Raw genomic sequence first — 23,788 nt, forward strand, 5'->3', positions numbered from 1 at the left:
GGCAGGGGGTCCCCTCCTGAGCCCAACGCCTGAGGCCATCGCCACCATCCTGGAGGCACCTCAGGGATCACATCTGCCAGAGCCCAACCGTTGTCATGGCTACAGCGAGGCTTGGAGTAAATCTTTTCCCCTACCTCCCAGTACTCCCCTTGCCATCCCCGCACGCCCAAACCCTCCCTGTCCTCATGCATGAGCTGTGCTGGGAGTACTGCAAGCCCCCCTGCTCCCCCCCTCCCCACAAGAATCCTCCATCACCCTCTGGGTTGCTGCAGGCTGGCACCATGTTGGGAAAACAAGGTGGAGCTGAGAGACAGGAGAAACAGCCTCAAGGATCCCAGGGCTGCACCCAGCTCTGGCCTGTGACAGTGCTGGCTCCAGCACTTTATTGGTGAGAGGGGAAGGGGAAGGACATTGTCCCCTAGGAGAGGAGAGCCCTTTGCAAGAGCAGTTTCTGCTCAGCTGTAAGGTTCTTGGGAAAGCAGATGTTGAAGTAGATGAGGAGGTCGCCCTTGCGCCTGGGGTCGTGGAGCAGCGGCATCCCCTCCCCTGGCACCACCTTGCAGTACTTGGGGCTGCAAAGCAAAGGAAGGGGCTGAGGAGCCACAGGACAATCCTGGCCTGGAGCCCACAGCCACGTGTCACGGCACAGAGCCCCATGCACGCTTCTCAGGGGGTTTCTGGAGGTCACTTTGCTCCTCCAGCTTCAACTGACAGCCCGTCCTCCTCCAGCCTCACATCCCCACGTCCCGTGCCCTGTGGGCTCTACCACCCAGCCTTCACCTCACTGCCTTTCCCACCTTTTTCCAGGTCAATCCTGAGGTCATGACACTAAGCTGGGAGGAAGTGTTGATCAGCCTTAGGGTAGGGAGGCTCTTCAGAGGGATCTGAACAGGCTGGAGTGCTGCACATGGGACAGAACAACCCCGAGCAGTGCTACAGGCTGGGGGAGACTGGCTGGAGAGCTGTCAGGCAGAGAAGGGCCTGGGGGTGGTGGGTGACTGACCATGAGCCAGCAGTGTGCCCGGGTGACCAGGAAGGCCAATGGCATCCTGGCTTGTGTCAGAAATAGGCAACCAGGCTGGGGAAGGGGCTGGAGGGCAAATCCTCTGAGGAGCGGCTGAGAGAGCTGGGGGTGTTCAGCCTGGAGAAGAGGAGGCTGAGGCTTTAAGGGCTTTTCCAACCCTGTGACTCTGTGACTCTGTGATTCTTCCCGAGCGCCTGTTCATCTCCTTGGCCACCGAGCTCTGCAGAAAGGCCCCATCTGGCCACCCAGCCCAGCCATCCATCTGCCCAGCAGCACTTACTCCACAATGTCGTTGATGGGGATGTTGAGGAGCCGCCCGTCCAGCGTCTTCACGTCCACCGTGCAGCCGATGAGGGCCTGCAAGGCACGGGAGTGGGACTCAGAGCTGCATCTGCAGCCCCAGAGGGAAAGCAGAGGTTTGGGCTTGGCCCCGTTGCCTCCCTTGGCTCTTTACCTTTCCCAAGGTGATGGTGCTGACATAGGTGAGGTTGTCGTTGACTCTTTGAAACCTCGGGTGGAGTTTCTCTTGGACAACAAAGGTGATGTCAGATGGGATGATGTTTGGGCCCTAAAATTAAGGGGAGAAAAACCCAAACTGAAAAGACACCTGGGGATGGTTTGCTAGAAACCAAATGGTTTTCTATCAGGACCAGGGAATTGTGCTGGGAGCCATGTGACAAAGTGCCCATGGCCTGGAGAGATGGTTGGTCCTGAGGAAACCCGGCCCAGAACTTCCCACCATGACCATTACCTGGTCTCCTTCCTTCTCAAAGGTGATGCGAGTGCCCCGCTTCCACCCCGGCTGCACCTCGATCGTCAGGATTTTCTCTCTCATGGTGCTTGTCTGACCATCTTCATTCATCACCTGGGGGAGATGAGGGGATCAGAAGAGCTGGCTCAGAGAATCACAGACTGGGTTGGCTTGGAAGGGACCTCCAATTCCCCCCCAGTGCCTCCCTGCCACGGGCAGGGACACCCCCACCAGCACAGCGTGCCCCAGGCCCCATCCAACCTGGCCTTGAACCCTGAGACGCAGCCAGGGGCAGCCCCAGCTTCTCCAGGTACCCTGTGCCAGGGCCTCCCCCCTCCCTGGGAAGGATTTCTGCCCCCCAGCCCCTCTCCAGCTGCCCTCTTGCAGCTCAAGGCCATTTCCCTGGGCCCGGCCCTCCCTGCCCTGGGCACCAGCCCCTCTCCAGCTCTCCTTGAGGGATGGGAAGGGGCTGGGAGCTCTCCCCAGAAGCAGCCTTCTCTCCTCCAGGCTCAGCCAGCCCAGCTCTCCCAGCCTGGCTCCAGAGCAGAGGGGCTCAAGCTCTCCCATCATCTCTGGGGCTCCTGGGGACTGGCTCCCACAGCTCCATGTCCTCCTTGTCCTGCGGACCCCCAAACACAGGGGCAGAATCCCCCTTTCCCAGCCCTGCTGGTCCTGCTGCTGGGGATGCAGCACAGGACAGGGGGGGCTTTCTGGGCTGCCAGCGCACAGTGACAGGTCATGGCCAGTTTCTCACCCACTGGTACCCCCAAGTCCTGCTCCTCAGGGCTGTGACACCCTGAGGGACAGCACGGAGAGGGGGTCACAGCTGCTCTGCTCATCCAGCTGCGTTCAAGCCGGTGCAGAGGAGAGTGAGGGTGGCTCCAACTCCACAGCATGGCAGGGACAAATGGAGTCAGACTGAGCAGGAGACACTCAGGGCTGGAACCAGGAGATGGTGACAGCAGGAAGAGGGATACAGATTGCTGACAGCATGAAGGAGATGCAGCCCCAAGGGAAAATGAGTCTGTGGTTGCCCAGGAAATGCTGTGTCCCCTCTCCAAAATAAGCCCCTTGTTCCCATCAGCTTTTACATCATCCCCTCCTGCTGATTTCCCCATCTCCAGCCAGAGGAGGAGGGTACCAGCTCAGATCCTTCCAGCATCTGTGCTCAGTCTGGTTCAGATTCCTCTCTGTGGCACAGCACAGATGCGGAGTGCCGGGGTCTGCCAAGCCCCCTGAGCAGGACCAGCTCTAAAACCTCAGGTTCTGCCACCAAAACATCCTACAGCCAGAGTCCAGACCCAAATTCCTCCCCCTGCTGAGCTCCCCACCTCCACCCACCCTACGGGAGATCTTAATCTTCTTGGTGCAGCCATGGAAAAGGTCTTCAAGGGAGAGGTAGAGATCCCGCACGATCGGGGGGTCTTGCTTCATCGCTCCTCTTCCTCGCAGCCCTCCGAAGGGCAGGATCAGCTCCGAGCCATCCTTGTCAAAGAACTCTGGGTGAGTGAGCAGAGCAGGGGGTCACCTCACTCTGACCAGAGGTCGGGGAGTCCCCTGGGGTCTCCTTATCACGGAGCACCCCAAGGATGCCAGGCAAACAGGAACCTCTCATCTCCTTCTGCTTGTGACCACATTCCCGCTCCAGCTGAAGTGGTCTTTCCCTAGGAGTGTGTTTATTTTGAATCCCAGGACCTCCTGAGCTGGAAGGGACCCATAAGGCCCATCGAGTCCAACCCCTGGCTCCACACAGGTCAAGTCAGAGCACCCCAGGATGTGGTTGCCCCTCCTGGCTGCTTGCACATGCTGCTGGTTCAAGGGTAACTTGCTATCAACCAAGACTCCCCCAAACCCCTCTCAGCACGACTGGCCTCCAGTGCCTCATCCCCCAGCCCGGGTGTGCAGCCAGAGTCACCCCTTCCCAGGGGCAGAATGCAGCACTTGCCCCTGTTAAACTTCACAGCCACATGCTCATGTGTTAGGAGAGTGTCACCCCCACCTACCTGCAAAGGGGTTGTCTCCACCAAAGAACTCCCTGAAGACTTTGTCAGGGTTGTTGTGAAACACGTAGCCCACGCTCCAGGGGTTCTCGTCCCCAAACTCCAAGGGGATGCCACCTTTGAGACCCTCTTCTCCATACTTGTCGTAGATCCCTTTCTTCATGGCTTAGGGAACAAGGAGGAGTCAGCACCGGCCATGGTCTCCCACAGCAGGGGAAGAGCCTGAGATCCAGGCTGCGATCGGGAAGAGGCTGGAGAAGGGCTTCCATCCCTCTCCAAGTGGGATGGCAGCAGGAAGAGCTGCCAGCTGCTGGGGCTCAAGGGCTGATGCCACCTCCATAGGGTGCTAATGACAGGGGGCTTAGACCTCTGGCCGGAGCAGAGGCGTCTCACTGCCAGGCCCACCCCCCCCCCAGACCCAGGGGCAGGGACTGTCCCCCCACTTACGGTCGCTGAGCACATCATAGGCCTCTGCCAGCTGCCTGAACCTCTCCGGTGCCCAGGGCTCCTTGCATTTGAATGGATGATTCTCTAAGGCCAGTTTCCGATAGCTATGGAGGGGAAAAGAAGGGAAAAGCCAGCCTTGCAGCCAGCCAGCCCTGGGGGGGCGGGGACGCGGGGACAGGACACCCCCAGCCCCGGCTGCTCCCTCCCTCCTTCTCCCAGGATTTGTGGCCCTGCCGCTTCTCCCAGGCCCCTCCCTCCTCCCCACCTCCCACTTCAGGGCCCTGCTGCGGAGACACACGGGGCTTCCCCCATCCCCAACACCCCCGTCCCGCACCCCCCCAGCGCCGGCCGGCCTTGGGGCTCCCCTCTCCGCCAGGCCGCAGCCCCTCACGCCTTCTTGATGTCGGCGTCCGCGGCCCCCCGCTCCAGGCCCAGCACGGCGTAGTAGTTCTGCCCCATGGCGTCCCGTTGCCATGGAGCCCGGCGCTTCCGGGCCGCGCAGGGCAGCACGGCAGGGGCAGTTCTGCCCTCCCGCCCCGGGCCCCGCCTCGCCCGCGGGTTCTTTCTATTTCCTTTTAAAAACACTTTGGCTTTTTAAAATGAGTTTTCCTGGAGCTCCTGGAGAGAGTCCAGAGGAGGGAGGCACACGGAGAGGATGAAAGGCCTGGAGCATCTCCCCTCGAGGAAAGGCTGAGTGAGCTGGGGCTGTTCAGCCTGGAGAGAAGCAGCCTGAGAGGGGATCTGATCAATGGGTATCAATATCTGAAGGGTGGGACACAGGGGGACATGGCCAGCCTCTTCTCATTGTCTGTGGGGACAGGACAAGGGGCGATGGCCTCAAGTTGGAGCACAGGGAGTTCCACACCAATCTGGGGAAGAGCTTCTTCCCAGTGAGGGTGAGGGAGCCCTGGGACAGGCTGCCCAGGGGGGTGTGCAGTCTCCTTCTCTGGAGATATTCCAGCCCCGTCTGGACGCCGACCTGTGCGACCTGTCCTAGGGAGCTGCTTTGGCAGGGGGGTTGGACCCGATGGGCTCTGGAGGTCCCTTCCAACCCCTGCAGTTCTGTGAGTCTGTGAAAATGTATTTCCCACATGGTGTTACTAAAGCAGTTGCTTTATTTCAGGCCATTCTGCCATAAGGTCACCCCCACATCCAATATATTTTATTATTTTACACACACACCCCCCACGCCCCATGCCAGCAGTGAGAAGATGTGTGGCAGCACAAGACCCTCCCTGACACCTCAGAGCCCCTCTCTCCCACTCAATAAAAAAAAAAAAAAATCCAAAGTTGTCCCACAGTAAGAAACATCCCCAAAAACAGCTGTACAGAGCCCGCTCATCCCAACGGCCTCAGAAGATTCCACAGGCCTCAGAAGCTTCTACACACGCACCTCAAACACACCACCCCAGAAAATAAGCTTGGAAGAGTTACTTTGGTGCAACTCCACACTGATCCAGGCAACTAAAGGTCAGAAAGTTGGTATCTCCTCACTATGCCATCTCTGCAGCACGTGTAAATTTGCTTCTCCCAAGCAGCTACCTGAAAAAGAGGGAGGGGAAAGTGAGTGGGATTTAAGGAGAGTTGCTGCTCAAGTGACAGCTAACAGCCTGTTTCTGGCATTGATTCCAGAGGTTCTTCTGTTAAATGCAAAAAGGGGGTGAGACACCAAGGAGTTGTGTGGGTCAGATCTCAGCCTCCACAGGAGTGGTACTTAGAAGGGGGAAAACTGGCTGGCAGAGCTGGAGTGGGTTGGGGAGACCTTCTCAGCACCTACAGCTACCTGACAGGAGGCTGCAGAGAGGTGGGCAATGGTCTCTTCAGCCAGGGGACAGGAGATGGGACAAGGGGAAATGGGCTCAAGCTGCACCAGGGCAGGGTCAGCTCAGATGGGAGGGAAAAGTTCTTCCCTGGCAGAGTTGTGGGGCTGTGGAACAGGCTGCCCAGGGAAGGGGCTGAGTCCCCATCCCAAGGGGGTGTTTAACAGATGGGGAGATGAGGTACTGAGAGATCTGGGTCAGCACAGGACAGGACTCCCTGAGCTTAAGGGACTTTTCCAACCTGGTGATTCTGTGGGTTAAAACCAAAAGCACATTTCCACTGGCACCACCAAGCTGAGAGCTGAGGGAACCCGTGTCACACTCCCAAGGGCAGCGGGGTGTCCGGAAACACAGGAGCCAGAGGCCTGCTTTTGGGTCCCGAGTCACCAGGGGGCAAGAGAAGAGGCAGCAGTGCCCAGCCAGCTGTTGCTTCTACCCCCAAGGATCCTCCAAGCAATTAATTCACAGCTCAGTTAATTCTGCCAGAGCTGCTCCAACAACCAAGCTACTCTGCTGCTTTGGTATCGCTCCTGCATGATGCAGATAAAAGGCCAGAGGGTTTGTTTATGCCAAATATTTAGATTATTTGGGGGAGGGGGGGAAACCAGCTTAAAAGGCAACTGTGTGAAGGAACCTGAGGTGCAGGCTGCCAAGTCCTGAGATAAGGGCAGCTGCCTGCTACCTGGCATCAAGCTTCCCTACACCCCTTACCTGGGGTGATAAGACAGCATCCCTCACCTTGTACACAGGGTCACAGTCCGCTTCTGTGAGATCCAGGATGTAATCGAGGTCTTGCTGAATGATGAAGCAGGTTCCATCGCCTGGCCAGAGGAAGGAAAACAGGGCGATTAGTGAAGTGAGCCACGCTCTTAATTACAGACAGCTCCAGTGGGCCCAGTGAAAAGGCCTGGGCACAGAATCCTGAGGTTGGAAAAGACCTTTAAGCTCATCAAGTCCAACGCAGTCCCCTTCCTGGGCAGCCTGTTCCACAGCCCCACAACTCTGCCAGGGAAGAACTTTTCCCTCCCATCTGAGCTGACCCTGCCCTGGTGCAGCTTGAGCCCATTTCCCCTTGTCCCATCTCCTGTCCCCTGGCTGAAGAGACCATCACCCACCTCTCTGCACCCTCCTGGCAGGTCAGTGGAGGCGCTGAGAAGGTCTCCCCTCAGCCTCCTCTTCTCCAGGCTCAACACCCCCAGCTCCCTCACCCACTCCTCAGAGGATTTGCCCTCCAGCCCCTTCCACAGCCTGGCTGCCCTTCTCTGGACTTGCTCCAGGACCTCCATGTCCTTCTGATGGTGAGGAGCCCAGAACTGGACTCAGCACTGGAGGAGCAGCCTCACCAATGCCCAGTACAGGGTCACTGATCACAGGGTACAGAGGGAAACATGCTGTGAAGATGTCAGAGAGATGAGAAAAGGCTCTAGCAGCCGAGAGGCGCCCTCAGACCCTATTCTGGAGGAACACAGGGAAGGTGAGGAACGGAACTCATGATGCCAACAGCAGCCATGTAACACAGCTACATCCCCTCACTCATTGCCAGGGACACACTGCCCACACAGACTGTGCTTATATGTAAAAGGGTAACGAAGAGCACAAAGCTCCTCAATTTGCTTCTACAATTTCTACTGGAAGAGGGGAACACTTGAGGTACCTTGGCTGGCGATAAATCCGTCTCGGTATGGGAGCAGCGACAGCACTGGTGCTCCTGATCTATGGATCACCTGGATTGGAGCACTAGAAGGAGGAGAAGAAACAAGGAAGGTGGTTACAGGCTGTAGTCAGGAGCCCACCCCAATGCGTGAATACGAGCTCAGGGTTAGAAGATAACAGGAGGAACATCTGCAGGACGTGGGGGTGTGATCAGTGATCACCCAGGAGTGTCTGGGAACTGAGCCCAGGGAACACCACTTGTGACCGGCCACCAACTGGATTTAACTCCATTCACCACAACTCTTTGGGCCCGGGGATCCAGCTCTTTTTCTTACCCAGTGAAGCGTAAGCCCACCCAAGCCCTGAGTAGCCAGGTTCTCCAGGAGAGTGCCCTAACAAACAGCATCAATGGCTTTACTAAGTCCAGGTAGACAACATCCACACCTTGCCCTCTTGAACAGGCTGCCCAGAGAGGTGGTGGGTGGCCCATCCGTGGGTGTGTTCAAGGCCAGGTTGGTCTGGGGCCTTGGGCAACCTTGTGTAGATCCAGGCCTGGAGGTTGGTGGCCCTGCCTGTGGCAGGGGGTGGGAACTCTATGATCCTTGGGGTCCCTTCCAACCCAGACCAGTCTATGATTATATGATCCTTTTACTGAGCAGGTCGCCTTCCAGTAGGAGATCATGTTGGTTGTTCAATAACTCCCAGCTCCTGGCACACACTCACCTAATATTTCTCACATCCAGCTGATAGATGTTCCCATCCTGAGTCCCTGCTAGGATGTAGGTACTAGAGAGGAACGTGCAGCAGTTGAACGCATCGGATCCGATGAAGAGGAACACCTGAGGACACAGAACAAATGCAAGGGTCAGACACTGACAGATGAGGCCACGGGACACCCAGAAGTTCCAGGAGCCACAGCACAAACTGGCAAACCCAGAGCCAGGTTAGTAACCCCTCAGCCCTGCTCCAAGATGGGCAGGAGAACAGGTCTCCAGGATCAGTCTCGCCAAGTCAGCAGACACGGCGCAGTCAGGAAATGCTCCTGGATCCTGGGGTTGGACTCGATGATCCTGTGTCCCTGGACTGGGCACTGGTGAGGCTGCACCTCGACTGTTGGGTCCAGTTCTGGGCTCCTCACTGTAAGAAGGACGCCGAGGTCCTGGAATGTGTCCAGAGAAGGGCAACCAGGCTGGGGAAGGGGCTGGAGGGCAAATCACAGGATCACAGAATGGTCTGGGTTGGAAGGGACCCCAAGTTCCCACCCCCCTGCCACAGGCAAATTCAGGGTTCAACTCCCAAGACGAAAAATTCATTTAATATAAAACCCTCTCATCAAGGACGTATCAGATATTAAACTGATAAGAAGAGACACTACACTCTTAGCCAAAAGGCTGAGATTTGATCCTACGTGGAGTGGCTGAGGGAGCTGTGGGTGTTCAGCCTGGAGGAGGCTGAGGGGAGACCTCCTCACGTCATGATCCGTCGTGTCACCGTGTTGAACTCCATCCCACTGGCCTCTCCCCATCGATCCAAGCTGCCCAGGTCCCTCTGGAGGGCATTCCCACCCTCTGCCAGATCCACACTTCCCCCTAACTTGGTGTCATCTGCAAACTTACTGAAGGAGCACACAATTCCCTCCTCCAAATCATCAATGAAGATATTAAAGAGGGTGGGTTGGAGGACCAACCCCTGAGGAACACCACTTGTGACTCCATTCACCACCATCTTCCCTCTCCAAAAGGAGAGCAATGGACTGCTGACCACCTGAGGTTCCCTTCACACCGTGGTTAAAACACCAGGCAGAACCAAGAGCAGCTTTCCACTCTGGATGCAGGAGGCAGCCTGCGGTTCCTGCACTCACGGTGACATCTACTGGCCAGTGTTTAAAGAGCCTTTCATTTAACCCAGTACCTGGGTTAAATTCCAGAGCCAATTCCTAATCCTTAACCTCCCCCCTCTCAAATAAATCTGGCCAGTGGGAAGCACAGACAGCACCACTTTGTGGTACTGGTGTTTCGTTTAGAGCATATCTGGGGAGCACACAAGCCCAAAGGCAGGTGGATCAGCTCCCCACCACCACCTGGCCTGGCTCTGTCCCGTTGTGTGGCCTGGGGGGGACCTCACCAGGGGAAAGGAACAGGATTAACACTAACCACCTCACTGATCTGGGTTGTTTTGAACCTGGTTTCATTCCTCAGCCCAGTGCTCTGGGCAGCCACACAACCCACAGCTTCCAACCCAAGGAAACAGAAGCCAAAGGCCTGATGCCTCTGAGCGGATTTTCTAGCACCTTCCCCAGGGAAACACCTCTGAGAGTCCCCTTACCGGCTGCCTGCTCTGCAGTCCCACTCCTTGAAGCTTCTTATCTTCTCGAGCCAGCAGCAGGACTTTCCCTTCTGTCCCAACCTCACGGTCACCTGACAAAGACATCAGTTCACTCCAGCGGGGGACGGAATGAGCCTTGGTGATACCCAAACCCGACAGCTGAACCCGTAATGGTGTTAACTCTGTACCCTGAGTCTCACAGTTTTGGGTGGCTGGGTTCTCATGGAGAAGGGGGGCTGCCAAAAAGCAGCCAGAAGCTCTCTGCAGGCCCCACAGAGCAAACACCAGATGGCTCAAGGCCGGAGTCGTTGCTGACCAAGGCCGAGCCCATCAGCGATGGTCACAGCATCTCTGGGAACCACAGTGAGGAGAAACAAACCCTCAAGCAGCTGCTTTGTGCCCCCAGAGAAGGGAGTGGAGATGTGAGGAGCTGTGCAGCTACCAAGGGCAGGGAAGGGGGGAGGAGGCACCCCAGGTGCCGGAGAGAAAGATGCCCCTGCAGCCCCTGGAGAAACCCATGGTGGAGTGGGTGTCCCCCCACAGCCCATGGATGATGACAGGGAGCAGAGATCCCATCTACAGCCCATGGACGATCCCGTGCTGGAGCAGGTGGGAACACCTGAAGGGCGCTGTGACCCCGTAGGAATCCCAGGTGTGAGCAAGCTCCTGGCAGTGAAACCTGGAGCCTGTGGACAGACAGATCCACACCGAAGCAGGTCTGCTGGGTGGGAGGGAGGGAAGCTTGTGACCCTGTAGGGGACCAGGCTGGAGCAGTCTGGGTGGGCCTGAAGGTCGGCTCCCCATGGAAGGACCCACGCTGAGGCACTTGGTGAGGAGCTCAAGCCCCACAGGAAAGGATTCATGTCGGGAGAAGTTCCTGGAGGACTGTCTGCTGTGGGTGGGACCCCACAGTGCAGCAGGGAGAGGGGGTGAGGAATGCCCCCATCCCTCCCTCCCCAGCTAAGAAGGAAGGAAAACAGCTCGTGAGAAACTGACCCAAATCCCCATTCCCCCAGTCCCTGACCCTCCCCGTTCCACAATGGGGGGAAGAAGGGAGTGAAATCCTGGCTAAAGCTCAGTCTGCTGACAAGGGAGGGGTGGGGGGAGGTGCTTTAAGATCTGGCCACACTTCTCATCACCCAACTCTGGTGTCACTGGGGGTGCAGGGCAGTGCCATCAATTAGAGTCTCTCTCCTTTATTCCCTGTTGAGTCTGTTCTGCCCCTGACGCTGATTGTGGAATGATCTCTCCCTGCCCTTATCTCCACTCCTGAGCCCCTCAATATCTATTTTCCCCCTGTCCAGCTGAGAAGGGCACTGACAGAGCAGCTTTGGTGGATGTCTGGCCTCCAGCCAGAGCCACACCACCACAAGGAAAGAGCCATGTGTCTCCAGTTCACTCCACATAAAGCTTTTCCTTTATAATACTCAAATTCCCTGGCTGTGTAACAGTAACTGAGACACCCCAGGAGCAATTAGAGAGACTCAGTCGGTCTTAACCTGCTTGATAACGCTCAACTCCTCCACAGGACCAGAGTGCTCTGGTCTGGTCACCCAGGGTCCCTTCCCCAGATAGGAGGGGCACAGAAGCAAGCTCCACACTCAGCATTATTGGTGACAAACCTAAGCAGTTTGGGCTAGGAGAAGAAATATGAATTTTTAAGAGCAAGATCCTTACTAGGAGCTTTTTCAGGCGAGCCCAGGTTGAGGGAGCTGTCAGCAGCACCCACAGCGATGCCGTTGACAGGAGAGCCACAGTCAGCGATGACACCCAGACAGGAGGATTTCCCGCAGTCCCAGAGAAGCACGGTGCCATCCCTAGAGCAGGAGAGGACATTTCTTCCCCGATCCACAATGGCAGTGTCCAAAATACCTGTGTCAAGGCAAAGGCCACAGTCAGACAGACAGCATGGAAGACGGACAGACGCAGCAGCTCATTGCCCAAGGTGAACTCCGCTACAAGCCCCAAAGTGCTGATCCCAGACTGCCACCGGTCACACACAGCCAAACTGGCTGAGCTGGAACAAGTCTGGAACGAGGTGTACGGGGAAGGCAACAGCCCCCAGCAAAGCAAAGCATATGGAGCAGGAGCCATCACCTGGCACAAAGGCAGATTATCACCAGTATCATGGAAGAACTTTTCATGGTCAGGGTGAGGGAGCCCTGGGACAGGCTGCTCGGGGGGTGTGGAGTCTCCTTCTCTGGAGATATTCCAGCCCCGGCTGGACACCGACCTGTGTGATCTGTCCTAGGGAGCTGCTTTGGCAGGGGGGTTGGACCCAATGGGCTCTGGAGGTGCCTTCCAACCCCTATGCTTCTGTGACTTCATGAATCACCAGTAAAATAATTGGCAACACCTTGCCTCAGACTGAGCTGATATCACAGCTGAGTTTCCAGCTCCAAAATCAGCCTCTAACTTGGACAGAAGTCCAAGCCCAGCCCAACTCTGGATCATGCTAAGGCTTGTGTGGGGCAAGAAGCATCCACATCATCCAGCTACAGCAACATCAGAAGCACAGTTCATTCCAGTTGCTAACATCCCCAAAAGAGTTAACCATGGGGATGTTGAGTCTGGATCTGAAAAATGATGGTTAGAGGATTTAATTGATGCTTTGCAAATCATCTGAGGAGCAGCTGAGGGAGCTGGGGGTGTTGAGCCTGGGGAACAGGAGGCTGAGGGGAGACCTTCTCAGTGTCTCCACTGACCTGCCAGGAGGGTGCAGAGAGGTGGGTGATGGTCTCTTCAGCCAGGGGACAGGAGATGGGACAAAGAGAAATGGGCTCAAGCTGCACCAGGGCAGGGTCAGCTCAGATGGGAGGGAAAAGTTCTTCCCTGGAAGAGTTGTGGGGCTGTGGAACAGGCTGCCCAGGGAGGGGGCTGAGTCTCCACCCCTGGGGGTGTTTTAAAAAAAGGGTAGATGAGGTACTTAGGGTTATGGTTGTGCTTAGGATGGGAATGGTTGGACTTGATGATCTTAAGGTCTTTTCCAGCCTTGTGATTCTATCAAGCTCCCAGAACTCAAATAGAAATATCTGTAGTGACTGCACTAGATGAAACTCTTCCTGTCATCGCCCTGTAGAGAGTGGCCTTCAGCCTCACCCTAGAGCTGTTTATCCCAGAATCTCCTGACTTGGAAGGGACCCATATGGATCACCGAGTCCAACTCCTGGCTCCACACAGGTCCAGCCAGGTTTATCCTCAGAACCGGCACATCTTTTAAACGCATTTCAGATTTCTGAGGGGGCAGAAGCCAAAGCCCACAGCCCTGACCACATGCCACTCAAAATCTACCTCTGGCTGGGCTTCTGTAGCCAAGTCCCAGCTTTTATTGACCCTTGGTTAGCCCTGCAGCCAGGGCATCTTCACATGGTGACATCCTGAGACTTGGAGGAGTCAAAATATTTCCCCAAAACCCAAAGGAGAAAAAGGAAAAAGGGGTTGTCTTGTCTTGCCTTACAAGGGAGGCTTCTCCCCTCCTGGGCAGCCTGTTCCAGTAGGCTGGTGACTGACCGTTACCCCTCAGGCACAAAACAGTTATACACATGGCAGATGAAGCAGTATTTAAAGCCTGAGCACTCTGTACCTCCTTTGTGACCTTTAAATGTTACTACGCAGCTGGCATCTTCTGCTGACCAGATCTTTAGCTGGGCATCCATTCCTCCACTCAGAACCACCAGGCCCGATGGAAAAAACCTGCAACAATTCACATCATACACATGGCCTTCCAACAGTCTCTGGAAAACAAAGAACTACGTGCTAGTTCCATTGTTATCACCCTTACACAGAGCGACTCTTGAGCTGTGACACTGGAGAAGAGGGGATTGTCCCTCTCTGCTCTGCCCTCGGGAGGCCCCAGCTGGAGTCCTGTGTCCAGAGCTGGGGCCCCAACACAAGAAAGATGTGGGACTGTTGGAGAGGGGTCAGAGGAGCCATGGAGATGATCAGAGGGCTGGAGCACCTCCCCTACGGAGAAAGGCTTAAGGAGCTGGGGGCACCTCACTGCAGCCTTCCCTTCCCTAAAGGAAGCAGATAAACAGGAGGGGAAATGGCTTATTAAAAGGGTAATTAATGGCAGGACAAGGGGGGTGGATTAAAGCTAACAGAGGGGAGGTTTAAATTAGATATTAGGGGGAAGTTCTTTCCAGAAAGAGTGGTGAGGGGCTGGAACGGGCTGCCCAGAGAGGGGGTGGGTGCCCTGTACCTGGGGGTGTTCAAGGCCAGGTTGGATGGGGCCCTGGGCACCCTTGTGTAGCTCCAGGCCTGGAGGTTGGTGGCCCTGCCTGTGGCAGGGCGGTTGGAACTCTGTGATCCTTGGGGTCCCTTCCAACCCAGATCAGTCTGGGATTCTAAAACTTGGTGTTCACACGTGGGCAGTGGATTATGCTCAAATCCTCTGGGTCTGGGTTCTTGCAAGGGAACTCATCTCAATTTGAGGCAGGCACAGAGCTGGCAGGTCCACTTTGTGCCTCCCTCCACTGCTGGAGTCGCTAATTACACAGCAAAGGATGCTACATTTGGTTCTAAGAACGGGTGAAATGTCTTTATCCATTGCTAAACAAGCAGCTGACAGGTCAAGCTGCACAAGAACCACAGTAACCGGTGTTTCTAGCCACGACCCAGTTAATTCATCACAGGCAGGAGTCTTTTTCCTCACCTCTTCTCTACTGCAGAAGCCAATTCAGGGCTTGCAGCACACAGGTTAGGAGCTGTCATTCCTAACTACCCTTTCTCGTTTTCAACCTGGGATTTCCCTCTGGATTGCCAGCCATCATTTCCCTTGGGAGCAGTCAGGCTTTCCAAGAGATTGAACTTCAAACCTCCCAGGTGGATAATTTCAATTAGCTCTGCAATCAAAAGTCAGGTTCCCACCTTCCCTAGGCCACAGTGTATGGGTAGCCTGACTGAATTCATGGTCAAAGGACTTTGTTAAGGTCACAGCCAACACACAACATCAAAGCTAGATGCTCTTACTCTTATTTCTCCATTTGCAGCCTGCCAGATTTTCATGGTCCCATCTGTGCTGGTTGACACGCCGAGCCCACCGCCGCTGGAAATGTCGAGACAGGTAACCTGCAGGAGGGTGGAAACACCAAACATTAGCTTTGTGTCACCTCCTACATAGGGTTTTCTGCTCCAGAGCCTAATTCCTTGCTGGGGGAGACCTGCTAAGTACATCCCCGGGTGCTACTGTCACCCCCAGACATACACTGCTGGGGGGATTTAAAGCACCTCGCAGAGTTTCCATCACCACGGCTTCACAGTTCCAGCCTGGTAACGCTCTTCTAACACTTAACACCCTTACACAAGGACAAGAATCATCGAATCACAGACTGGTCTGGGTTGGAAGGGACCCCAAGAAACTTCCAACTTGAAGCCATCGCCCCCTGTCCTGTCCCCACAGACACTGAGAAGAGGCTGGCCATGTCCCCCTGTGTCCCACCCTTCAGATATTGATAACCATTGATCAGATCCCCTCTCAGGCTGCTTCTCTCCAGGCTGAACAGCCCCAGCTCACTCAGCCTTTCCTCACAGGGGAGATGCTCCAGGCCTTTCATCATCTCCGTGTCCCTCCTCTGGACTCTCTCCAGGAGATCCCTGTCCCTTTTATACCAGGGAGCCCAGAACTGAACACAACACTCCAAGTGTGACCTGACCGGGGCAGAGCAGAGGGGGATGATCCCCTCCTTTGACCTGCTGGCCACGCTCCTCTTCATGCACCCCAGGATCCCATTGGCCTCCTTGGGCACACTGCTGGCTCATGGCCACCCTGTCACCCACCAGGACCTCCAAGTCCTTCTCTGAAGAGCTCCTCTCCAGCAGCTCACCCCCAGCCTGTACAATTCTTTCCCAAGTGCAAGACTCTCCACTTGCTTTTATCAAACCTCACCTGGTTTCTCCCTGCCCAGCTCTCCAGCTTTCCCAATCACAAGCAACTTCCCCAAGTTTCTCTGATCCTATAACATTTAATGACCCAGTTCAAATATGAAGTCACACTGCTGGTCAACCCTCAGACCAAGCATGCAACACGCCTGAGACACGCTGCGAAAGCTCGGGGTCAGTCCCATGTGTTTCCCCCCCACCTCATTTCACAAGGTTACTTACACTTTTCTGATGAATCCTGGAAAAAGTTGTGTAAGGAGCCAGAAACTTTGTGGATGCATTTTCATGTGGACAAGAAATGAGAATGCTTTTCTAGAGGAGGGAAGAAAAGGGAAGAAGAAGAGTTAGAAGGGCCGTCAGGCTGTCGAGGTGGAACTGTGGTTTGGACCTGGCTGTGGTCTCTCAAGAGCCTGAGGAGGGATGAAGCAGAGTGTTGGGCTTGCTTCGTTCTACTGCTGCAAGACACAAAGCCTGGGGTGGGAAGTGATGGCCATTATGGCCACAGGAGTTGGCTGGGCCTGTGTAGAGCCAGGAGTTGAACTCTATGATCCATGTGGGTCCCTTCTAAGTCAGGAGATGCTAAGATTATGGGACACACGACCCCAGCATGATCACAAAATCCCAGGGGTTGGAAGGAACCTCAGGAGATCATCAGGTCCAACCCCCTGCCAAAGCAGCTCCCTAGGACAGGGCGCACAGGTCGGCATCCAGACAGGGCTGGAATATCTCCAGAGAAGGAGACTCCACACCCCCCTGGGCAGCCTGTCCCAGGGCTCCCTCACCCTCACCAGGAAAAGTTCTTCCATGAGAAGATACTGGTGATCTCCTGCTCCATATACTTTGTTTTGCTGGGAGCTGTTGCCTTCCCTGTACACCTCGTTCCAGACCTGTTCCACCTCACCAGTTTGGCTGTGTGTGACCAGTGGCAGTCTGGGAACAGCAGCTTGGGGCTTGTAGTTGAGTTCACCTTGGGAACTCAAGATGGGTCTTGAATACCTCCAGAGAGGGAGACTCATGAGCGGATGCTACGGACCAGCTCCAGGACCCAGCACAGGCGAGGTGCCAAGGACAGCTGGATAATCCATGCAGGGAACTGGGAAACAGTTTTAGGCTCTTATTTTGGCTGGTATAACAGTACCACCCCTTCACACACAGAAGGCAGTTACCGATCCCCCAGCCCACCCCAGCACCTCGGTGACTTCCCCAACCACGAAGCCCTCGGAAGCAGCGATGTCAGGGACGCCCTCAGTGCTGAGCCCACGGCGGGTCAAGCTGCCGTACAGGGTGGGCTTCCCTGTGGGGAGAACAGCCATCAGCTCAGCCACCTCTCAACCCCACCCCCTCCCCAGCTTATCTTCCCCTCAGCCCGCCCCAAACCACAGGGCACCCCTCCCAACCACCCTCAGCCCTCCCTGAGACACAGGAAACACTCCCAACCGCCCTCACTCCTTCTTACACAGCCCCCCAACTGCCCTCACCTCTCCTAACCCACAGCACCCCTCCACCCCCTTAAGCCCCAGACTTGAGGTATTTAAAAGGGGTGTAGATGAAGAGCTTAAGGACATGATCTAGAGGTGGACCAGGCCCTGATTGGACTCGGTGAACTCAAGGGTCTCTTCTAACCCAGGGGATTCTAGGATCCTGTAAATGCTATTAGTTTCAACCTCGGGTTTAGCACTGTAAAAGTGAGTAAGATCTTGATTAACCTGACAAACACAAGGAAAAGTTATGGATTCAGCTGGACCTGAAAGGAATTTTGCTGCAATTCTTTACACCAACCCAGCCTGGAGCATTTCATATAATTTAGCCCTTAGAGACAGATTTTAGAACAAAACATGAGCACAGAGTTGAAAACTATTCACTTGCCCTGTTTATACTAGATAAAAACCTAATTAATTTCTTGAATACTGCATCCAGCTCTGGAGTCCCCAACGTAAGCAGCACATGGGACTGGTGGAACAAGCCCAGAGGAGGCCACGGAAATGATCAGAGGGCTGGAGCACCTCTGCTGTGAAGCCAGGCTGGGAGAGGTGGTCTGGGTCAGCCTGGGGAAGAGAAGGCTCTGGGGAGATCTTACAGCACCTTCCAGTCCCTGAAGGGGCTACAGGAAAGCTGGGGAGGGACTTTTCAGAAGGGCAGGGAGACACAGGACGAGGGGGGACGGGTTTAAACTGGAAGGGGGGAAATTTAGATTGGATAATGGGAAGAAATTCTTCCCTCTGAGGGTGGTGAGGCCCTGGCACAGGGTGCCCAGGGAAGTGGTGGCTGCCCCCTCCCTGGAGGTGTCCAAGGCTGGGTTGGATGGGGCCTTGAGCAGCTGGGGCTGGTGAGAGGTGTCCCTGCCCATGGCAGGGGGCGGGACTCAACCATCTCTGCGGTCCCTGACAGCACTGCCCGTGCTGTGTCCCCGTGTGCCTCCTCTCGCCCCAGCCCGCCACCCCCTGAGCCCCCCCACACCGCCTCAGCACTCACCAGGGCTGCGGCAGCTCAGCCAGGCCTCACCCTCGTCCCTCCTGCGGAGAGGAAGAGCGGCTGTGAGCGGAGCCGGAGGAAAGAGAGCAGAGAAGGGAGCGGGGGAAGGGGACGGCGAGGGCCGCGCCCACCTCAGCGCCCGGCTCCAGTCGCTCTGCACCCGCAGCGCCGCCGCCATCCCAGCGCGGCCAACGCCGCCTCTGCCGCCTCCGGCCTGCCCGCCGCCCCCCGCCAAGCGCAAAGGGAAAGACGCCGCCAGTGAGCGGGCGCTTCCACAGCCGCGCCCCGCCCCGTCACCGGGCTTAAAGGGGCCGCGCTGCGCCGCTGGGTAGGCACGGGGAGGGGTATGGGGGGGGCGGGGGCGGGGGCGGGGGCGGGGGCGGGGGCGGGCGCGGGCGCGGGCGCGGGCGCGGGCGCGGGCGCGGGCGCGGGCGCGGGCGCGGGCGCGGGCGCGGGCGCGGGCGCGGGCAAGGCAATGGAGGGGGAGGGGGCAGGCAATGAAAGGGGAAGGGAAAGGGAAAGGGGGGCCGTGGGGGCCGGTGCTGGACCCCCGCGGGAGTGGCATAGAAAGTGCACGGCTCGTGCTGGGGCGAAAGGGCAGGTGGGGGGTGAGGAGGGTGCTGAGCACCCACGGGTGGGGTGTTGGGCACCCGGAAATTTGTGCCCCCAAAGAAGGGGAAGGTAGCACCCCAAACCCTGCTTCCTTGCTCCAGCCTGGCTCAGCGATGGCGAGACCCGGGCACGCCAGGAACTCTCCGTCGTTGGAGAAGACTGAGGAGGAGGAGGACCCAGTGGACGCCATGATCTCACGCACGGGCTGCACCGCGCAGCACCGGGAGCTGCAGGACTGCATGGCGGCGCGGCAGGACTGGCGCCATTGCCAGCCCCAGGTCCGTGCTTTCGGCGAGTGCATGGCACGCCGGCAGCGTGACACCCAGCCCCGTGGAGCAGCACCTGGCTCACACCAAGCCCACCCTGCTTCACCACCTGGGAACTGAAATCACTGGGGACCTTTGGTGCTGGTGCTGTCACCCAGCCCACCCCCAGTGGCCCAGGTGTGGGGGGCAGCCACACACCCCTGACCCCGATTTTCTGGCAGCAGCACTGGGGAATTAAATCTGTTGGTGGCCAAAGGGCTCCTTTCTGTCTGTGCCACCAGGGGGAGGGGATGCTTCTGGGGACAGATGGGTGTTTCCGGTCCAAAATAGCCCAAACTGGGAGCGCTTGGGGTACCCAAGCTGAGGCTCGGCTCTGCAACAGCCCTACCACGGATTTCTATTCTGTGTCCTTCCCTGTGCTGTCCCAAAGCTTTTCCAGCAACGGTCACAGACTGCTCAGGGCTGCGAGGGACCTCAAAGATCATTGAGTCCCACCCCCTGCCATGGGCAGGGACACCTCTCACCAGCTCTCTACCACGTCCTCTCCCAGCCTGGATTGACAGTGAGGATTTCCCCGACCCAAGGCCAGGACCCTGCACTTGTCCTTGTGGAACTTCATGAGGTTCCCCTGGGCCCACTTCTCCAGGTCCCTCCGCATGGCATCCCGTCCTTCCAGCGTGATAACCTCATGTTCCACAGGAGAGGATTGGGGTGGGAGGGGGGAATGGGGAAGGCAGAATTTCTCTCGTGGGAAGCCGCGTGGGGGTGGGGAAGGTGCTCTTCAGGAGTGAGAGGCTGCTCTGATGCTGCCTCCATGGAACAAAGCTATGAAAAAGAAAAGAGAAAGGCATTTGGGGGAGCTGGAAAGGACAGGCTGCCCACGGCATCTCCCGGGGGGCAGAAACTTTGAGGGCATCTCCTTGGGAGCTGGGTACAGGGGCTGCCAGCCAAAAATCACAACAGGCACAGGACTCCGAGTTGAGGGTGATACCTTGAAAAGCAGGAATCTAAACTCCCCAGCCTTGGTGGCTGTTCAGCAGGTATTGTTTATGGCGGTGCTGGGCACACAGGGGATCACATGTGTTTTCATGCTTCACTGAGTCCTCCCCTGCAGCCTTGTCCAGCCTTGGCTGCTCCTCTCCAAGACACCGGGGACACAGCCTGGGCTTCAGCAGACTCATCTGGCCAAGCACCTTCTTCCTATTGGTTGGAGGGAGGGATCCCCAAGTGGGATCACACTGCAGGCTCCCCTTATAGCCCCTTGCCACAGGACCAGAGACGCCTGTAGCTCCTTGTAGCACTCTCGCTCCACGCTGCACAGAGTGTGGATGACCTCGAGGACCAGCTACTCCTTGTCCATGTCCATGGCTGGGTGTCTGCTAGGAGAAGGCTCCATGTCCGTGCTGCTCATGGCCTGTCCCAGACCTGTCCATGGCCCTGCTCTTGGTCAGTCTCCAGTGGCAGATCCAGTGGGAAGTCTTGGTGAAGTGCTGACCCTGGCTCTGTCCCCAGTCCCTCAGGATCTTGATGGGTCTGGAGGGCTGGCAATGGCTTGAGAGCTTCCAGCTCCTCCATGGCACCGGGCCAGGGCTCGGGGAAGGAGTAGCGGGCCTTGGTGAAAGCCCATCTGAGAGAGATGTGAAGAGAGAGACAGCGGCATCCCGACCGCTGTGGAGGGAACACGGTGCTGGGGTGTGAGACTCATCTAGAGGTCAGCCTTGCTTCAGGGCCTCTGGGTCGAGCCTCAGGGCTTCAGGGCCTATCTCCACTGCAGCCCCTGAGACGCTGCTCAGCATGAGGGGGCCTGGGTGAGGGTCCCCTGTGGGTGCTGCTGGCCCCGTTCCGAGCCCACCCACACCCCCAGGCACCAGCAAACCCACTGGGATACCAGCCACCTCCACCCCACTTTTGGGGGTGCCAGCGGTGCCTGGGGCCAGCTTGTGCTCGCAGGGGTCGGGCACTAAGGGGCTCGCAACCCAACCAGGGGAGGGAAAGGTTGGGGGCCACAGGCAAGCCACAGGCAGGCCCACCAACCTCCAGGCATGGATCTACAAGGACCCACCCAACCTGGCCTTGAACACTTCCAGGGATGGGGCACCCACCACCTCTCTGGGCTGCCTGTTCCAGCCCCTCACCACTTTCTCTGTAAAAAACTTCCCCCTAATATCCAACCCAACCCTTCCCTTCTTCAGCTTCACTCCATCCCCCTTGGCCTGATGGTGAGATGTGCAAGGGAGAGAAAGAGGAGGACCCAAGCTGTAACTGTCTGTTGTTGAGGAGCAAGACCTTAGAGTTAGAAATGTGATGCTCAGGAGTTACCAACGTGCAAACTGCACTGTAGAATTTACTGGGAAGGGACCGTAGATGGTAGTCTCTGTAGATCTCTCTTTTCAGCACTCTTCAGTGCTGGTCTCAGGGTTTAGAAAAGCTGGAAGAGATAAAGAAGTGTGAAAGCATGAGGAGAGGTCTTGAGAACGTTTCCCTTAACCGAGTTTGTAGCTGGTGAAGAGGTGAGGGCCTGTGTTAGGTTTTTAAACTCCTGAGTGATCTGCAGAAGGTGAAGAGGAAAAGATTTGCTGTTCCTTTCAGGTAGAATGTGTCATCTAATACATTTACAGGTGTCACTGGAGAATTATGATCTAGTTGCAATCACGGAAACATGGTGGGATGATTCCCACAGTTGGAATACCCCCGTAGAAGGGTATCGCCTTTTTAGAAGGGATAGGCTAGGAAGGAAGGGTGGTAGGGTTGCCCTCTATGTTAAAAAGTGGATAGACTGTGAGGAGCTCTCTCTGGAAGGTGGCCAGGAGCAGGTTGAAAGCCTGTGGGTCAGGATTAGGGATGGGGCTAATAAAGAGCAGCTGGTGATAGGGGTCTACTACAGGCCACCTGATCAAGGAGAGACTACCGATGAGGCTTTCTTCCTTCATCTGCAGGAGGCATCACGGTCACAGGCACTCATCCTGATGGGGGACTTTAACCACCCGGATATCTGCTGGGAAAACCACATGGCGAGCTGCAAGAGGTCCAGGAGACTCCTGGAGTGTGTAGATGATAACTTTCTGGTTCAAATAGTGGATAGACTGACCAGAGGCGATGCACTGCTGGACCTGGTGCTCACCAATGTGGGGGAGATCATTAAAGGTCTTAAGGTTGGAGACAGCCTGGGCTGCAGTGACCATGCCCTAGTTGAGTTTGTAATCTCAAGGAATGTGGGCCTGGCGAAAAGTGGGACCAGGACACTGAACTTTAAGAGAGCAAACTTTAGGCTGTTTAAGGACTTGTTGGCCAAGATCTCCTGGGAGGTGGTCCTTAGAGACAGAAATGTTGAGGACAGCTGGCTACTCTTTAAGGATGCCTTTCTGAGAGCTAAAAGACTCTCTATCCCCCTGAATAAGAAAGCGGGCAAGAGGGGCAGGAGGCCAGCATGGCTAAGCAAGGACCTGCTGGTCAAACTGAGGGAAAAGAAAGGCAAATACAAGCTCTGGAAGCAAGGGTGTGTAGCCTGGAAAGAATACAGGGATGCTGTTCGGACTTGCAGAGATGGGATCAGGAAAGCCAAGGCGCAGATGGAACTGAACTTGGCAAGGGATGTTAAAAATCACAAGAAGGGATTTTACAGGTACATTGGCCAGAAGAGACAGGCCAAAGAGAACGTACCCCCCTTGGTAAATGAGAAAGGAGAATTGGCTGCGACTGATGAGGAGAAGGCTGAAGTACTGAATGAGTTCTTTGCCTCGGTCTTCTCTGGCAGCCAGGATTCTCATAATTCTCAAATCCCAGAACCTTGCATCCCTAAAACTCAAGGTGGGAAATGGGGGAGTAAATCCCCCCCCACTGTAAGAGCAGAGCAAGTCCGAGACCGCCTCATGAGACTGAATGTCTACAAGTCTCTGGGGCCGGATGACATGCATCCCAGGGTCCTGAAGGAGCTGGCTGATGTGGTTGCCGAGCCGCTCTCCATCATATTTGAAAAGTCGTGGCTGTCAGGAGAGGTCCCTGGGGATTGGAAAAAAGGTCATGTCACTCCCATTTATAAAAAAGGGAACAAGGAAGACCCAGGGAATTACAGGCCGGTGAGCCTCACCTCTGTGCCTGGGAAGATCATGGAACAGATCCTCCTGGACGACATGTTGGAGCACATGAGGGAAGAGCATGTGATCCGGGACAGCCAGCACGGCTTCACCAAGGGAAGGTCGTGCCTCACCAATCTGGTGACTTTCTATGATGGAGTGACAGCATCGGTAGATAGAGGGAAGGCGACCGATGTCATCTACTTGGACTTGTGCAAGGCCTTTGACACAGTCCCCCACCACATCCTTGTCTCTGAATTGGAGAGAAGTGGATTTGATGGGTGGACCGTCCACTGGATAAGAAACTGGTTAACAGACCGTAGCCAAAGGGTGGTGGTCAATGGGTCTATGTCCAGGTGGAGGCTGGTGACAAGCGGGGTCCCCTAAGGGTCTGTCTTGGGACCGGTGATCTTTAACATCTTTATCAATGACATGGATGATGGAATTGAGTGCACCCTCAGCAAG

At 56.2% G+C, this 23,788-nt stretch overlaps 2 protein-coding genes across 2 annotated transcripts; both read right to left on the minus strand.

Annotated features, from left to right (window-relative positions):
- Window positions 1-361: 361 nt before the first annotated feature.
- LOC311189967 (dnaJ homolog subfamily B member 13-like) lies at window positions 362-4,681 on the minus strand (the record flags this gene model as incomplete). The annotated part of the gene is made up of 8 exons (XM_084261783.1): window positions 362-572; window positions 1,305-1,381; window positions 1,479-1,592; window positions 1,776-1,889; window positions 3,117-3,274; window positions 3,779-3,940; window positions 4,223-4,326; window positions 4,614-4,681. The coding sequence occupies 8 exons, from the start codon at window positions 4,679-4,681 to the stop codon at window positions 419-421; spliced, it is 951 nt and encodes a 316-aa protein (XP_084117909.1). The 3' UTR covers window positions 362-418.
- A 636-nt stretch (window positions 4,682-5,317) lies between these two features.
- LOC311204871 (proteasomal ATPase-associated factor 1-like) lies at window positions 5,318-18,550 on the minus strand (the record flags this gene model as incomplete). Its single annotated transcript, XM_084279131.1, has 12 exons — window positions 5,318-5,764; window positions 6,781-6,863; window positions 7,697-7,779; window positions 8,419-8,534; window positions 10,021-10,112; window positions 11,698-11,892; window positions 13,604-13,754; window positions 14,992-15,090; window positions 16,123-16,212; window positions 17,091-17,194; window positions 18,373-18,413; window positions 18,504-18,550. The coding sequence occupies 12 exons, from the start codon at window positions 18,548-18,550 to the stop codon at window positions 5,687-5,689; spliced, it is 1,179 nt and encodes a 392-aa protein (XP_084135257.1). The 3' UTR covers window positions 5,318-5,686.
- Between the last annotated feature and the right edge of the window lie 5,238 nt (window positions 18,551-23,788).

Source organism: Gallinula chloropus, assembly GCF_964237585.1.
Source record: "Gallinula chloropus genome assembly, chromosome: 1".
NCBI lineage: Eukaryota > Metazoa > Chordata > Aves > Gruiformes > Rallidae > Gallinula > Gallinula chloropus.